This window comes from Lepisosteus platostomus, chromosome 6, assembly GCF_059453375.1.
Source record: "Lepisosteus platostomus isolate fLepPlt1 chromosome 6, fLepPlt1.hap1, whole genome shotgun sequence".
In the NCBI taxonomy this organism is placed as follows: Eukaryota; Metazoa; Chordata; class Actinopteri; order Semionotiformes; family Lepisosteidae; genus Lepisosteus; species Lepisosteus platostomus.
The window spans coordinates 39,585,770-39,604,664 of record NC_142616.1 but is presented as its reverse complement, the minus strand read 5'-3'; the positions used below and the strand labels follow the sequence as shown (position 1 = coordinate 39,604,664).

Sequence of the window (18,895 nt, the reverse complement as noted above, 5' to 3'; positions counted from 1 at the left end):
CCTTTGACATCTCTTTACTGTCAAGCAGCTGTAGAAATTGCAGCCTTACCTGCGGGAGAGGTTGTTTTAGCTGCCTGGCATTCTGGAAGTGGGAGGGGGATGAAAGAACCTTTCGCTTTGTCTGGATTTTGCAGCTGGAGCAGATGGACCTTGAGGTGCGAGAGATCCCCGTCCAGAGCCGAGGCATGTACAACAGCAGGCTGAAGAGCTACAAGCAGGAGCTCGACAAACTGGAGAAGGATTTCGTAAGTCTTTGAATCACAAACCTGCACAAATGCAGTGTGCACACATGCGTTCTGTCATGGGCTCACTTTGATGCACAGCCAATCGACAATGACTTAATTTCCCAAGACACCAGGGGTTAATTTCCAAATCTTTGTATTATTTAAATCAGGTCCATTGCTAGGCACGTCTCACAGTACATGTTTTATAAGCACTGTTAATCCTGACACATTTTTGTTTCTGCCACTAGATGTCCTTGTTTATTTATTTAATGGTCTTCTGTTTTGAATAGTTCTTTATGTTCAGCTATATAGGGAATCTCAAATTTATATGCTGTGGTCTTTCCTTTTCTTCCCTTTAGCTGTAGGATTTTAAGTGTCAAGGTTATTTTGATCCTCTAGGGGGGAAAAATACCCTCAATATATGCTGCTAATGTTTTTCCTAACTTTTTTCCTACTGCAAAGTCTACAGAACATGCATAACTTACTTCTTGTTGTGAACTTGTCTGACCCCCCGGAGTACAAACAATTTATTTAAAATAAAACTCCATTCTAAGGCCTGATAGACACAGTGAACAGTCACAGCATGCATTTTGGCTACCTTGCAGGCATATAGCATGGACTACAGATACAATATAAAAGTCCAAATATGTAACAGTAGGTATCACTGAGATCCATTTTCATACTCATAGCAGGATTTCAGTGAGTACTAGTGTATTACAAGCATGTGATTCTGTACTGTCAAAATTAGTTAGAACCACACTCCTTCATTACCCTAAATCCAGTGGAAAATGGCACAATGTTAAAGGGTTACTGTACTTTCAATAACTAGTAATTATACAGCATAATCCCCTCTTCTTCATTTCAACTGGCAGTGTGTTGTTCTGTTGATGGTATACCCTGATGTCTTACATTCAACCACATTTTGTAAGATTTCTTTGCTTCATTGGAGCTTTGGCTAGAAACTTTGCTCTGGAATGTTAAAAAAAACAAAACTTTGTTCCTCCATTTGTGTCTTCCACATTTAAAATGCCATTTTCAGCAGGATTAGATTAAATGACTGCTCAAAAATTCTCTTTGGCAATGTCAAATTTAAATTTTTGTGGTTAGATACTATTCCATATGGTGAATTGCAAAAACAAAATGCTTTTAATACATCTTCTGTTTTTTTTTTCATTTATAATGACTTCCTCAGCACTCTACAATCACTGTGCAATTTAGTACTCCAGGGTGTGTGCTGTTTTGGAATATCACCACTTTTGCAGCTTGTTGAAGGCATGCAAGGAGTGATGATATCCTGCAGTACCACACACCCTGTCCTGCCAGTGCGCTTAATTAGCAACTCATCAGGGAGCAGCTGGTTACTACCCAGTGGTTGAAAATCACTTTGTGGGAATCTTCAATTTAGAGCTTTAAACAGAGGTGCAATTTGGCTTCAGGGTTTTCACAAATTCATGCAAGTAGGTCCCAGTTAGGCGTCCAAAAGTGAGTCTGTCTTTGTTTTAATGTGCTATTAGAAATGAAAAGACTCCATATTTAGTAGATTTTTTTTTCCGGAGGACTTATTTTTGTGGATCATTGTACCTTAAAAATAAGTCTGTTGGAATTTTACTTGTGGTTTAAATAGACTTGTAGATGGACAATTTATTACTCACTATTGCAACACTGCAAACAGTCCAAAAGGCTCATCTACACTGATATCAGTGAAAGCATAGACTCACATTGGGCTTCAGAATGTTTAAAGTCAACCCATTGATATCAAAAACACAGAAAAATATCTGGACATATAACATATGTCTTCGCTCAGTTGTTGTTGAGTTGTTTAAAGCCTTTTGCATATTGGAAGAATAGATAACTTGCCTGTGTTTGATTCACTGACAATATCAATGGTAAGTCAATAATAAAATGAAGATAAAAGAAATGCACATAAAACAGTAAAATTATAAAATTCTAGAAACAAGATATTTTGCGTCACAATCAAAAATGCCTGGTTTAGAAGGAGTCGCTTTCCTCATGGTGGGCATTTAATTGCTAGATAATTAATCTTTTGCTCAGCACACTTGACTGTTGCTGTGGTTAATTAACTAGCAATTAATACCCACTGCGTCAGATATGACAGAATATATGTAGTCTGCACAAAGCTTTGTTTAGCTTAATTACACCAATTATATGTGAGGTGACACTTATTGTCACCTGTTACTTCCTTATGCTTCAAAGGAGGAGAAAAAATAATTTGACTACATTTTTAATAAATAGCTCCGCTTCCACTGTACCACTAGCATACAGGCCAGTGAGAACTGCCCGTATGGATATTTTCAGGCAGTGATTTTAACTTTTTGCTGACATCTTTATCAAAGTGACTTACATTTGAAACTCTTAACAGCGCAAAAATACATAATATACCATGGCACCAACTAACAAAAATAGGGTAATACAGATTTTCTCATGATACTGCGAACAAAACAACACACAAGAACCACTGCAATTCTTGAATGCCTCAGTGGATGTAAAAGTTGAGTCTGCAGTAATTGAAACAAAAGAAAGTGATGATAAAAGGCATAGAAGTAACGAGGATAAATCATATGATATAAAGGTAGATGTGACCGATTGCCCAAACCAATATTTTTGCTGGTGTTCATAACTCAACCCCAGAGAAGAGTCCAAAGCCCTTTTGTTTTCCCCGTTATCTTTGCCACTGTTGATAGGTTTAGCTCCACAAGCTTCACAAGAACGCGCATCAGCTCTTCCCTCCTCTCCATCCTGTCCTTCTTTTGAGCCCAGTCAGGTGGCAAGGCACTTTGACAGGGACATCAATGACTCGCCCCCCTGCAGCTGGGCCCCTTACCCTCTTTCATATATCTGTTTGCACCCCGATCTGATGTTTGCTGTGCCAGTTGAGTCACCAGATTGCACTTGGCACCCCCCCACACCCCCGCAGCCCCCCGTGCCTCCTGCTCAGGGCCCAGAAGGGGGCTGACCCTAAAACCGGATTGAACCTTTGTAAAACTATTAAAGCGACATCCCGAAGGTGCATTGTAATGATAGGTTCATTTTGATAATGGGCATGCAATCTTTAAGCCGGTAACCCCGTGGAGACATTGTATTAGACAAAATAAAAAAAAAAACATTGTTGGAGATGATTCTTTTGATTGGCCTAGGAACGGCAGAGAGCACAGGGACCAGAATGACATGCCTCTTAGCGATCCCTTTTATCTAGCAGACGAGTATCAACATTGCGCGCTTCCTAATGGAAGTGTAATTTAATGAAATCTATTGGGTAAACATACTTCAGATCTTCAAAGGAGGTGACAAAGTTTTTGCTGGCAGCCGGGCGCTGGCTATATTCCAGCCTCACAGTAGCTGTTATACATAATGCCATTGAGGGAAACACTATAATACTTGTTGAGTTCAAGAGGTGCATGTATTTATTATGTTTATTCTAGATCCCCTCCCTTTTTCCTCCTTCTCTTTAATATTTTTAACATTTAGTTCATATTGGTTGACTGGTCTAGAAGTGTTTGCTCTTAAGACTTAAATAGCTTCAGGTTACTATGCAGATATGCATTTTCTGCAAACGAATAAACTTTAGCTAATATGTTTAGAATTCTTGCAAGTACAGGAAGCTTGCATAATTTTGTGGAGTTGAATTTGCTATTATGTATTAATAATCATGGATTGAAAAGCCAAATTTAATGGTGTTGTGTCAGTTTTCCTAAGCAAAAAAAAACATATTAATGAGACCTTGTTTGCAGCAGTAGGGAATGTAGAGAGGTTTCTGGCACATAAACCAATTGCTCTTCATAAGAGAGTGGTATGAACTGAGAGGTTTAAAGTTATCATCTTTCTGTCAGTTACCTAACACCTGACTTATAGCACAAGAGGACTTGAATAGAAAACCACGCAGATGTGAAATGTATTATAAAAAAAAGAAAACATTATTAATGGGATCTAAATTTCACAGTTCAAAAGAAGGACAGCTTTATGGTTACTCTGACTGTGCCTAATTGGCCAGAACATGTTAAAGGTATTTACACATCATTAAAAATATCAATAAACTTTATTGGGTATTTTTTGTATTGAGTACAGACATTTTTTCTAACTGCCAGCACAAACAATACAGATTGTGGCATCCAGCAAATGTAGTAGCTGACAATTTTGAGAACACAGTAGTCCTGTCTTTGTCTGCACCTGTAGTGCAGTTTTTATCAATACATTTCTTGAGATGGCGTCACAGAACAAGGCAGCGCCTAGACATTGTCAGTGCATCAGAGAACTGTCTAAAATACCCTGGAATGTTGGAATCTGTCATTCATTCCTATGTTCGCCTTTGCTTATGCAAATAAAGCCAATGCAGATATTTTCCCAAAAAGCAAGAAGTCCCTTCTTTTAACTAAACACTTATTTGACAAATTTCTCAAGCAGATTCATGAACATTCATGAACCTGGATTCCAAATGAACGACCAGAAGCTGTCCTATTACCAACCCTAGTGCGGTTTCAGGAAGTATCATCTCTTTCTGTATTGTTACGCAGTCAACAGTCTGAGAATTGAATTATTCTCTGATTCTTATCTTAAAATATATCCAGTACCAAAGATGGATTGTAATGAGCCCTGCTATCCAATGACAAATTCACAAGGACGAATATTCTCATGCAAGTGGTGTTCGTAAAGTCACCAAGGATGGATTGTGCAAAATGTGCAAAGTCAGGATAAAGCAGGGAATAGCACATGCATTCAGACTATTCAGCTGTTTGAGTAAAAAGTGGGAAGTTTATTTGTAACAGTCTGATAAGCTGATATATTATTGTGGGTAAAGTATTATTGTGCATTACAAAACAGTTATTTTATTATTATTCACCTGATGAACTGTTGGTGAAGTGAACTGATGTATTATGGTATAATAGTATAATTTTATATTTTTTTGTATAGAAAAGACTTAGGAACCTACTTTCTCCACCAATAAAGACCAGTCATTGTGCATCAGTAGAATGAAGAACTGAGAAATAACTCCACCAGTTGAATTAAGGAAGAACTTTAAGGAAGACAGATTGTACTAACCCATAGTGGAATTAAGTCGGGACACCAGGGTTAAAACACCTACTGTTTTGAAAACAGGAAAAGGGATATTAAATGTTCAAGTAGTCAGGACCTTGGCCTAGCATCCCAAATGTGCATATTATGATGTATAAGTGCACCAGTTAGTTTTCTGAGCATGCTTTCTAGCATGAGATGATTGTGCAGCTTTATTGTGAGAATTTCTTTTGCATTTGTAGTCGCGTCCAAATGATTATCCATCTCAATAAATACGAACAAGAAAAGGCTGCATAAAATAAACAAAAAGAGTGTATATATAAGCTGTATATAACAATTATGGAAAAGCCATATTCTTGTATTCTAGTGCAATTGCTTGCAGAAACCCTTTTTGTTAACAATTTTATTTCTCAAAAAAGAAAGGTTAAAAAGTTATTGGCTTCCCTATACAGTAGACTCTTTAAAATAGAATTAAACAGCATTATTATGACTGTGACCTTCCAAGGCTTCCAGTTTCACTGGGGGTATATAAAAGAGGTAACACACATGTAAAATACCTTTGTCACCCTCACAATGGAGAAACATAAAGACCTCACAAATGAAAAGAGACAAATGGTTGTTGACCTTCATAAATCACATATTAGGTACAAAAAATAAACTAAATATGCCACTTGCCACTATTAGAGCAATAATTACGAATTTTAAAACCACTGGAATAACTGCTACACTTGCCTGATGGAGGATGGAAGTATATCTTGCCCCCAAGCACATTTGAGTTTGCTAAACAGCATTTGCACTGATAAAGTGATAAAGTGATAAAAATAGAGCTCTTTGGCACTTCTCACACAGTTTGGCATCAAAAGAAGGATGTGTATGCAGAAAAGAAAATATGTAAAATATTTTTTAAAAATACTTTAAAAGATGCTGGTGGGGCTGTTTTGCTTCTACTGGTCCTGAGGCCCTTGATAGAGCCATCATCATCATGATATCTACCATGTACCAGTACTTCTAGCCAAAAACCTGGTGTTCTCTGCCAGGAGTCTGAAACCTGGTCTCAAGGGGATCGTCCCACAATGACTCCATGAACGCATCAAAATCCACAAAGAAGTGGTTGCTCGACCCCAAAATCAGCATTTCGCAGTGGCCATCTCAGTCTCTGGACTCGAACCCATTGAAAATCTCTGGATTGAATTGAAAGGGCACTCCACCCCATAAATACAGATTAAAGGAATCTGGAAAGATTCTGTATGGAGGGATGATACTATATAAAATCCCTACTAATGTGTTCTCTAGTCTCATAAAACCTTATAGAAAAAGGCTCTGTGCTGTAATCCTTGCAAAAAGTGGGTGCATAAAGTACTAAAAAGAGTGGAATTTATTTCATAGTAAAGTATATTCCACTTGTGGGAAATACAGCTCATTACCTGTGGTGCTTGTTTTATACAGCCCTTTTTGCTCATTTCTATCAAGGGTGCCAATAATTGTGGAGGTGACTCTTCTCCAACACTCATAGTAGAGCAAAGAAGGTGGTGACGCCAGAAATGACAGGTCTTTCTCCTTTCTGTCAGTGGCTCTTTCCTCTTCTGGTGCCGTTCCCAACATTTTGTAACATTTTTAGATGAGTTTGTTTGCTTTGGCTGAAGGCTAGTCCTTTCAGAACAGGCTCCACTTAGCCTGCGATAAATAGACATGAGCACCCCGGAGCCCGTAAAGATGTTACTTTTCTGAATTAGCTCCGCGCAGTTTGTTTGAAAAGGCTACCTGCCAAAGTGGGACGCCGTCTAAATGTTAGGATTACATAGTCAACACAGCTGCTTTTCTTGTGACTGAAATCACTGCCATTTGATTTTACTTTTAAAGATCACCAGCAGCATGATTTAAACTATTGAGCCCCCGGCATCTGGTGTGCGGCATCCAGCCAAAGCCAGATGGGGGAAAAAAAAACAACAGCAAAGGTCAGGAACCAGTTTTAAGAAGAAAATAAGGCGACAGACCCGTGTGTTTACTATATCCTCTTCGGAGTTTGTAGGTCCCTGTCCAAATACTGGTTGGTCAAAAAAAAAAACTGGCAAGCAAAGAAACAAATTAAACCAAAGCCTTCATTTTGTCCCCCAAAACAGAGGTGATGAATATGTGGCCAGGCATTAAACTCAAACCCACAATAATCAGGTTTGCCCTTCCCGTTAGGGCCTTTTTTTTGTAGGAGGCTTCATTTGAAATTCATGCACTCTTTTTTTTTTGTTACAAGCTGCCCAATTCAAGGTCTCAGATGCTGTATTTAAAGACGTCCAAAATTAAAAAGCAAGATTTCTATTCTAACTAACCCTCTTCAAGTCACATAATTTTAGACAACTCGGGCTTTTTGCCTCCCTGGCCATTGAAGGCACTGTGGAGAAAAATCTTGTTTGGCCTTGTAGAGGCATGCCAATTAATGCTTGTTTTTGCTTTAAAAGATTTCAAAAAGCAACAAATGGCGCAAGCTGAGTTCAGTGGCATCTCTTTTTAAAAAAGATTTTGAGAAAGGCATGACATGGTAAACTGAAGGAATCATCTCGCTTTATATGAAAATTTAAAATGGAAATATAAAAAGAAATAAAATGTTACATTTACCTTGCTACACCCAACCTTAAAAAGTTGACACAATGAATGGAGAATTCAAGTTTGACCATCTGTACTGCCTTATTGTGACAATTCTGCAGTTCTGCTCGAGGCTAATGTCGTTACAGAAGTGAACTAAAGAGGTGTCTTTATTGAATTTGCGATCCCTAATCATTTTATTACTTATTCTTATCGGGTCTTCAGTGTGGGGAGCAGCTTATTTTTTTTAGCATTGCAACAAAAAAAAACAATTCTGCAATTCAGTAGTAGGACATCAGTAGTAAAGTTTTTCATTGCAAAGACATTGGAACTCATTTTTCTAGTGAGACGTGGAAACCCTAATATACATCTGTTTTGCATGCAAAAATTGTACCAGTTTTTACCATCTTCCTTGCTTTTTTTAAACTGTCCTTTTGCTGAAAAGGGGGCATCTCAATACCCTAAAAAATTCACTTTATTTACCTGCATGGTAAATGGCAAATGCCATTATACCTAAAGAAAAGTAATACCATAAACTGCACAATAACATAACATTAGCTGTGTTTGATTAAATACGTTATCATTTATTACACTGAGGGAAAAATGTCTCATTGTAATGCGATATAGATGTCTTTTTCATTTAATATTGATGAGCTCAATATAAAATCATTGTCTTACAACTGTATAAGGTACTTAACCTACTGTTATAGAAAAAATGCATTTTTAGTATAATGTTTCTAGCTTCCATTCATATTCATATTAAAAAAAATATTTTGTGAATATTCTTACTCTCCAGTATTTATATATGTGTGGCTTTTCATGGACCCTAAAGATGCTTTTGACTGCTTTTGTACTTTGGGAAATGGTTGCAGTGCACTGCTTCCTTAAAGGATGCTCCGCACCTTCTCCTCTGCACCTAATTTAAGAATTTTCATTCAAAACATTTCTGTACATCTGATACTCAGTGGAGGCATTGTCGCCTCACATTAACGGGAGCTTTTTTTAAATAAGTAGCCGCTTCCCATTTTTTTTTCCCCAAAACACATTCGTTCACAGTGGGAGAACCAGAAATCAAAACCAGTAAATCCAGACGTTTCTGTCTGACCCTCTCTCTTATTACATTAGCATAACATTTGCTGATATCATCTAAATTTACATGCGCATTTGCTTCAGGTAATGGGCTAGTTTGCATTTGAAATACATCTCAGAAAAAAAATATATATATATATTTTTGCCTGAGGTCCTTGTTATTTGCTGGGAAACTTTTATTTCTTTGCAAAATATTTTTTTCTCCTGATTTCCAGGTTTTTCTTAGAGTTCTGTTTTAGCAACCACTAGGCTACCTTTCTGCTATATACACATAAAGATGAAGTTAAGCCAGTTACAACAATCGGTATGTAAGAAAAGATACTGACAAGTGCTTTATGAAGAGCTGTGTTCTTTTTAAGTACCCCCACAGTTAGGTGATTCACTGTCCACCTTTTCTAGATCCTCCTTGTTGTTGGAAATAGTACAAAAGGAATAAAAAGAGTGGTGAGGGGGAAAATGAAGATCAGACCAAATAAAAAAATACTGAGTGAATACTGAGTAAGACTGGTGATGTGTTGAGATTGCCTTATCGGGTGGTCGACAGCGCAGCCCTCTCTGTCTGAAGGAGCCGCTGGATCTTATTAAGGCAGTGACAGACTCAGCGGGTCTTTTCTGTGTGAAAACCGCAGAACATGGGTGATTTTGCAAGGGAGTCAGAAGAATCCGTAATCCAGAAGGCACAGCTATAGGAAAAGAAAACATCCGCATTGCTTCATACTGATGTCAATGAGAAGTGTTTCAAGGGAGAGCCTAGAAAGCTTTCTAGAAAGGTTTGATTCTTGAGATTATGGGGTTTTGTGTCAAGTGACAAGCAGTGACAAGTGATCCTTGTCTCCGCTCTAAAGTGAGAGTTGATTTGTGCCCACTTTGGAGGAAAGGGAAGAGTGGGCTGTGCTGCCTGCCTATATCCAGCAGGTGGTGATGTTGCTTAAGGAATTTTGGCCATGCGCCTCTCTGCTGTAGAGCAGCAAGACAGTTTGATCAGGAGAGTGTTTTTGTTTGGTAGAGGTTCGTACAAAGCCGCTATAGAACTCCTTGACTGCTTCCGACCTCATTTTATTTTGAGAAGAATGGAGATATAAGTAGGACTGCTTTAGAGATGTTCCATTTATATCTTTCTTCAAAACACCTGAATAAAAGAGATGCGTCTATACCTACAGTGCAGTACATAATTCATTTCTCATATTAATTTCCACAAATATGTTTCTTAAACCATGGTAACATCCAGTTCTATGAAAAGGACTTTTGTGATTAGCAAAGAATGTCTTTTACCCACAGTCAGTTATCATTGTTCTCTGTGCTTTCTCTTCCTCTTTGTTGTACTTGTGACCTAAAAAGAGCCTTCAGTGAAATGATAGATAAGGAACAGATTCTACCTAGAGAGAATCTCATTGTCTCTTCCAGTGTTACAGATTTTCATTGCTTAAAAAGAAAGTTAAACATTTCTGGAACACCACTAGAAATGTAAAACAAAAACAAAACTGAATTCATTAGGACAATAAAAGCGGTCTCTCATTGGTTTTGGGCAGATTGTGAAATAACATAAAATAGAATACATGCATTAAATATAGAAATTAAAATACAGTATATTTTTATTTATTTATGTTGCAAATAAATCAATTATTGAAATGACACTCAAGTGTCAAAAGGCTTAAATCAAAAGCTTCCAGTTTTTGTTTGCTTTTGCCTTAAAGGAGCTTTTTAATATTAACTTCCTGATCTTTGTTTATGGTATTAAAAGATAAAGATGTTTTTTTTTCTTTAACATTCTATAAAATGATGCTAGACTTTGTGACTCTGTAAATAACATTAATTTACAAAGTAGTACTTGAAACTAAATGTGACAACTTTACTGTTTCCCGCATTACTTAGAAAACAGTCCTAAGTTTTTGGAGAAACTTCAGGAACTTCGTGAGAATATTGTAATGGCTACTGAGGAAAGATTTTATCCATGCAGAAATATAAATATATAAGTATTAATATACTAGGTCCATACTACTGTATTTGGTTAAATTACAAAATTGCAAGACCAAGCCTTATTCTTAAATATATTTTTTAGATTAACCGAATTAATTGATTTACTGGTCCCAACAAGTACGATTGAAACAAAATTCAGTATTATCACAATGATTTGAAACCTCAATATTACAATATATGCTGTTTGTGTATGGTATTAATATTGTGATATTTCCTGTGATATATACTCTATGAAAATATATTTATTAGTACATCTTAATCTCTGGAAATAGAATGTTGAAATAATACTGTCATAGTACTACATTATGTTTTGCAAACAGATCAAGAACCTGTTGTGTAATGTTTTGGCATAATTTAACTTAGAATACAACCAAAACAACCAGATTGGTTTGCAGATTCCATCATCAATTTATATATTTTTTTAGTTCGGACCTAAGGGAATTATTTTTAGACTTGACTGATTTTTAGGAATGTGAAAAAATAATGGACTTATTGAATTTCCAGTACCATCTTCCATAACCTTTTCATAATACTTTGCAATTTGCATGAAATAAAGAAAATGAGCAAGCTGTTAGTCATTTTGATCTCCTAAAATTCATACTTTGCCTTAGTACAATACAGAGCTGTTCTGCATGTTCCAAACCATTGAAAAGTTTTGTGGATTATCCTTTGTTTTCTTAGAGTTTAACTACCAGTTAGACATTCTGATCGAAGATTGCATTTATTATGGAAATCCCTAGGATTGAGGGGGATTTTTTTTAACCACGACAGATCTATGGCGTAAATACAACAATCTTTTCTGTTCTTATGAATTTTGCCTTTTATTTTTAAGTTGTTTTACATCATGCTGTTCTTCCACAAATCTGCTTACCACTGCCTAAAAGTCAATAACCAGTTCTAAAAGATTGGTTTTACATAAAGATTTTATAATGGCTTTTTCAGATCAAGATTCTGTCATGGCTTTTCTCACTTGTTTACAATTTAAATAAAAATGTAATCTGTTAAAAAGACTAGAGGTGAAGGACTTTAGTCTGTTTGTTATGAAGGAGAAAGAGAGCCTTTTGTAATGCCAGAGTATAGCAGAAATTACACATTGTGCAACAGGGATAAATTACATTGAAATATGAATACACGTTGACTACTCTGTATCCAAAATAAGTATTCTTCACTAACTTAAGTCTGATAAATATTCTTTGTTAAACCATGCTTATTTGACAGTCATGCTTCTAAATTAATTTAATACTCATCCTAGCAAGTGATAGTCAACGCATTTTTGTGGATTAAGTTATATAACATATGTTAAGAGTTTGACAGTGTTTAATAAAATATTTTGCTTAATGGATAATTTGCTTAAGACACAGGATACAATTCCTGTTTGTAGAACTCTGTATTTTATCTACTGTATTTGCCTAACTGTCTCCATTGTGTGATTTTGATTTGGTTGAGATGTACTTCTGTGACAACGGTATAATCTTATTTTTTCCCCAATAAGAAGGAGTCACAAAAACACACAAAATGGAATTAATGCACCAACGAAGCCATTAGTTCTTTCCGGTTAGATCCTGTGGTACCTACTTGTGGTTCTTCCCTTGACAAACTGCATCTCCTTCCAGGCTCATTGCAAATTTAAGTATAAGCTGAAGCTGCCATGTGGCACCATCAGACAGTGGTAACTGACAAGCAGGACTAGAAAAGGTGACAAAAATTCTTGATTTGCCAGGCTAGTTTTGGGGTAAATTCATAAACTATTTATGAAATGCATTATGAATTTGGTGGCTTCAAACTGCGACTCTCAGTCGCTGACACTTGCCTCTCCAACAATCACACACTTCCTGTTCGCTCAGTTTCTTTACAGATTCACACTGTGAATTGGATGAACCCTTGCACATCAGCTTGAATTTGACTTCTTACAAATTAACAAGCTATAATGAGGTACACAAATAAAAAACAACAATTCTTTAAATGTTGCTTGCACGTGCTGCTTCTTATACTTCACTCTAATTTTTAATCTTGCAGCTGCTGGTGGTGCAAAATACTGTGGGGTATTTGTATTAACATGGATCTATAAAATACAAACTGATTTCTTTTAAAATTCATTATCATTATTTGATATTGTCATCTCTAATAGTAATTTTAAAATCAATCGTATTTCTTTTAGGATCGAAACTAATTATATCACATGCACATATTAAAACATCACTGATAAATTTCTATCAGTAAACCTGTCCTCATAAGTTATTTAGCTTTGCAAACATAGCTCTACAATCTGGTGATTTTGTTCACTTAGGTAGTGATTTATAATGTATTAAATCAAAGTTATTAACATATTTCAAAATTTAACAAGAGTAGGAGATTTTTCAGGGTGCACTTTCAATACAGATATTTTTTTTTGTTGTTTATTTTTTGTGGTCCCATGATACTGTATCTTGTTTACCCTTTGAAGTATCATAAAGCCTTTTTGAGAAATTGTTTTTTGTTTAAACTGGTAATTTAGCTGATGTAGCACAGAGCAAATTGAGATGTGCCAATTTTCAAGATACAAGAAACCATTTTGGAATCCAACAGTAGACAGAAGACAATGGCACATTTTGACAGTATGTGTTGATTGAAGAAAAGAGATCATATTTTCTTCAACATGTAATGCAGGTGATGGTATGATCAATGTTTTTCACCTATTGTATAAACTGATCAGAAGTGAAGTTATTTCTGGGAACTCTATCTAAAATTACTTTGATCAGATTTGCCTTCACTTCACAATTCAAAGTGCATGCCCTTTGTATACTGAGAAAATACACTGACATCAGTAACTGTGCTACCTCATAAAATGCTGTTTATCTTGCTCATAAAGAATTTTTTTTTTCTCGTGAAAGTGTATCATGCCTGGTTGCTTACATTTGTCCAGAACATACAATCAGGGAATGTAAAAGCCATTTTCCTTTGTTTTTAATCTCTTGATACCTCAGTTAAGTATGCTTATCGTTGGTACTATTCTCAGGAATGCTTCTTACCTCTGTACTTTTATTGTACCTCTGTGTCATGTTAAGACTTTACTTCTGCTACAAGTCAATGTCGATAATGCAGGCAAAGGAAGCTGTAGTGTTTTTACCTGAGGATCAATAGCAAGAGACGGTATTCTTAAAGCTTGACTGTTGCATATTAAAGGTGTCAAATTTAAATTCTATTTTTTTTCCCCCCTGTACAAGTCCTACACAAAGCCTAGTTTCTGTACCACAGAGGCGAATTTAAAGGGATGCCACAACAAGTAGTAGCCAGAAATCTTAAATTGAGTTTGAAACTTGGTCTGCGAAAGGTATAAATATTCAGCACTAATGATGTGGTTAAGCCCCTTTTGCATGCTACTGTATTTTAATGCAAATGAGGTAGGCAGACAGCATAAAGAGAACCTGCATAACATAAAGAAAGGGAAGACTTAAAAAAGGTTTTTATTCTTTTTTTTTAAATGTTAGCAGCTGAAAATAAGCTTTAAAAAGAAAAAAAAAAGTGCCAGTGCTGATTTCTGTTTAAAATACGAGATATAAAAAATTGCCTGACAAGTTCTGAGCCTTGGAAAGGGTTAAAAGTGTGCAAACTGTTCTTTGCAGGCTAGAGTTCACTGAACCATATGTAGGTAGCCACAGGCTAATGGGCAATTGGTCCCTCGCTCACCAGGTATCAGGATGGAAGTACCCCCCAGAAATCCCTCCTCCATTTCCCTCTAATCTCACCTTTTCTCATGTGTTGACCCAGGGAGTCCCACTTTATTCCCCACTGCATGCCAGAAGATACTGGTCTGATCTGACTAGGACCTTCTCTGGTTATTCATGTGCTTCATCCCACCGGCTCTTTCTATTGATTTTTTTCACATGTATTTCTGTTTTGTTTCATAGCAATACTGGCATTCCAACTGCTAAGTATTAATGTCGAGCAAAAGAGCTTTGATTTTTCATTAGAACTGCTTCCATATTTTAATATTAGGTTTAATCTGCTTTCATGCCTTGAGAAATAACAATTCAGAGTGAACCCAGCCTTCAAAAAATATATGCTGCTTCTTCAATCAAAGTAACTCAAATTTGCACTTTCAGCTGAAGCTCAGTTCCAGACCCTTCTTGCTTTTTCTTTCAGTGTGCAGAATTGTTGTGCTGATTGATTGATTTAACAGCCCTACATTTTTTAAGAGTAAGAACTTGACTAAAATAATAAAGTAAAGATGTTTTTCCTCAGACTGCAGAGAATTTAGTTGTAGTCCAGTCAGCCATTGAAAAGACAGTGTGCGAGAGAAATGAAATTTGAAGTGTGGTGTTGGGCTGAAACCTTTGTCAAAAAATATTTTCTTTGATTCAGGATTTCAAGATTTAGATTTTATGCATGGTGAATGGATCGTTTTGTGGTCCTAATTTTTTTAGCTAAAAGATCCGGACTTTTATTTTTAACACAGTAGATTTTCCACAGTTGGTCACTGGAAGGGAAAGCAAAGGTCAGTGCCCAACTCCCCAGGCCTTTTCCTAGGCTTTTTTATATGATAAAAAGAAATTCTAGATTAGAGAGGGTTGTATTTCATTTATTTTAATCAATTCTATTTTGAAAAATATAACAATGGTAAGTATTTTAAATATATTTTATTGATTTTTCTAACACAAATATGTTTACTTTTTGTATTCCTTATAAAATATGTTAAATGTAAAAATAATTAGGAGTATTTTTAACCAGAATGGATGTACCTACAAATCCATACTTTTGTACATATATTTTATTTAAATTTTTAATTATATATATACACAGTTCTACATTTATTAAAACATCTCATTCTTTGCCTTTAATGTCCCACACATGCAATTCATTTAAATAATACATTAAAAAAGCATAGAAGAAAAATACAGATGGTAAAATACAGAGAGTTTTGAATCTTTACCTTATTGTAGAACACCATTCTAATATTGCTCACTATTATTTCTCTGTTCCAAGAAGGTAGAAGGTGATGTCGTAAAATGTCATATTCCAAAGACGTGATGACATTGAACACATTTTCAACTATTGTAAGAGTGTGTTTTAGTTTTGTGTTAATTTAACGAAAAACAAATATTCTTAAATGGATGCAAAACTAAATCTGCGGCTGTTTGCTGCAGTGTATATCTAGGCATATAATGGCATGGGTATTATTTAACTTGTTTTGAAATGTTTCTGCTTTTAAAAAAAATCTTTCTAAAATGTTTTCTTTTGTGCCTGGGAACTTGAACAGATTGAGAATTGTCGAGGATGCACACCATTTAAATAGTCAGCTCATAGTTCTCTGTTTCACTGATATGTTCAGTATCGGTGCAGAGTATTTGCAGTGGGGCAGGTGAGGTGCACTGGTCGGAGCCTAGGGGTGAGAAGAGAGATTCAACAACCAATGCAGTCAGAAGTTCTCGGGAGCCACACTTTAATCTGAAGCTGAAGAAGAATGGATAGACTCAGAAGTGATGAATATAGTTCATTATAGTATGACAGGAGCTCTTAGGTGAAGGCACAGCTAAATTACACGATCTCTGTTAAGGTAGATCTTTACACTGCATTGTAAATCTAACTCAGATATATTCAGCAGCTCAACCAATGAACAATCGGCTGTTTTGGAACCTCTGTTAATTGTTTTGTGCCGTCTGAAAAAGTCGTTTTCCCACCAAAGGCCCGAGGAAAATCCTATCGTACAGATGATGGACAGTAAAAGGGACCCTCAGTGTTGTGGGATTCGGCGCCTGTCAAGGAATAAAATGGAAGCAGCTCCACAATTGCTAGCATTTGCCTTGATTTGATATGTATCAAACAAAAAAGGAGCACTTACTTAATTGAACAACCTCCGCCAATTTGTTTGCTTTTTTTTTGGTGAAAAGAAGGGAAAAACAAAAATAATCTCGGTGTGATATTCCTTCTCGCCGCAGAGCGTTTTAGCCCCCTGCCGTGATGAAATGAATTATTAAAGAGGCTGTTCTGATACCACTGCCTGCTTAAAGGTCTCCTCTTTCTTTAATGCCACACATTACCTCTGCCTGGATAGTCTGAAACTGCCACTATTGAGATTTCAAAACCTGACCTGTCATCCTCATCGGCTACACAATATTTTTTAGGGGGGAGGGGGAGTTTATAGAAATAGTGAAGTTGTTTGTTTGTTTTTTTTTTTGGGGGGGGGGGGGGTTGTCCATTTTAGCTGCTTTAATATTATTGATCTTGACAATGTGATATTGCCATTATAATTATAATATTAATAATTATTTTAATGCATTCTTACCACACAAATGCAGATGTATCCTTTTGTGTAATGTGGAAGTACCCCAGTTCCTCTCTTATCTGAAGTTGTACAGCGAGAATAAAACTTCCTGTAGTTGTAGTGAGAAGAATCTCGAGTTGATTTGCAGCTTTTTGGATTCTTCTTGTAAAACTTCAGATATAAATGCCGATTTCATCTGGCAGAAGAGCAAAGGGGGTTAAGCGGCCATTTAATTCCTCTACAGTGAAACAGAATTTTAAGTAAATCCAGGACTGGGCTCACTTCTTCTAACAGTGAATTTCTTAGTAAAATACTCTTTAGAAATTAAATACTGTTAATTACCCTTCATGGTACACCACCAACTGAGTTGGAAATGGGAGGGAAAAAACAAAACACAGCACTTCACCATACCAGTTGCAGTTCAATTTTAGGGAACCTCATTAAACTCTGCCCCTGGGTATTTTATGCCGTATGTTAGAAATTTAATGAACACTTTATATTTTTAGCTTCTGATAGAAACAATTATTTGTACTTAACCATGTCACCTTTGTTAGTGCAAATGGGAAAACATCATGATTATCATTTGATTGGGAATAATTAATCTCATAACAGGACTGTGGCTTTCTCCACAAGTAATAGATTATGCCTCCTGTCTGTCACTGAAGATGAAGAGTAGAGCTCTCACCTTCATTTTTTTCTCCTGTTAATGACCCTCTCCCCTCTGACAAAGAAGACTATATGAAACAAATGTGGGTGTGCACAAGCAAATGATCTGTTTTCAAGGAGTGTTCTATATTTTTATTCAGTGCTCCTGTTGATCATTTTAATATATTACTATATGCAACTTATAATTATAATTGCATTTGTGCATTGAGCAAAATTAATCTAGATTGAAAAAGAACTTGTTCTGTAATACACTTTAGGGGGGGAAAACTTTATAGAATTGATATTTAATAATTAAAACTCATAATGCCTTCAGAAGTTAGTTTTTTTTTACTCACCAATTGTAAAATGTACCTACAGTACACTAAAAAAGTAATTTTTAAATTTGACAGGGTGCGTCTGTTTAAGAGCCACAAAGCCCATTTTACACAAAGTTAAGAAAGGCCTTTGTACTTTTTTGTGCTTCTGGGAATAGAAACAAATGCGTGCCCAAGATTAAAAAATGTGACAAAGGAACTTTTCAAAAGGATTTCTTTTCTTTTCTCTTTCTATTGCAGTATGGTATGGTATCAGTGCTCATTTTTTTAGTTAAATTTCAAAGACATCCAGCTGATTTCTGCTCCAACCTGATCTAATTTTCTGTGGTTGTAATCTGAGAAGTCAGATGACTGAATACAGGACTCATAATGATGAAAATTAGATATGTGTTTTATTTCTTATTCTCCTCTTATCTTCCCCAAAATGTTTCCTTTGAAAGCAATTGGTCATTTTAGATGAACATTCCTGCACCTAGAGCAAAAGAGTTTGGCTTGGTGTGAAATTAATTTTAGTTGAGGTTTTTAATTGTATTAAAACAACATTTCCAATTTTATTTTAATTGCACTGAGAAAAATAATGATTATATCAATAATGATAATAACAAAAAATGATAATATAATAATAAAATGTATTTTGCACTTCTCCAGACTTTCTTCAGCTGTTATTAAATAATGCTAAAAATGTGATTATGGACCTAGGCAAGATTTTTGTTTAAATGGAAGTAAACATCGATAAGACATTCGACACAGGATAAATTACTGGACCAGTAATGCTGGGA

At 35.9% G+C, this 18,895-nt stretch overlaps 1 protein-coding gene across 3 annotated transcripts in view; it reads left to right on the top strand.

Annotated features, from left to right (window-relative positions):
- The window catches only part of vti1a (vesicle transport through interaction with t-SNAREs 1A), a 186,101-nt gene that overhangs the window by 8,221 nt on the left and 158,985 nt on the right, over positions 1–18,895 (top strand). For all 3 annotated transcript variants that reach the window (XM_088635818.1, XM_088635821.1, XM_088635820.1), the window contains exon 3: positions 135–245. In XM_088635818.1, coding sequence (XP_088491944.1) covers positions 135–245 — 111 coding nt within the window. The remainder of the gene's footprint in view (positions 1–134; positions 246–18,895) is intronic.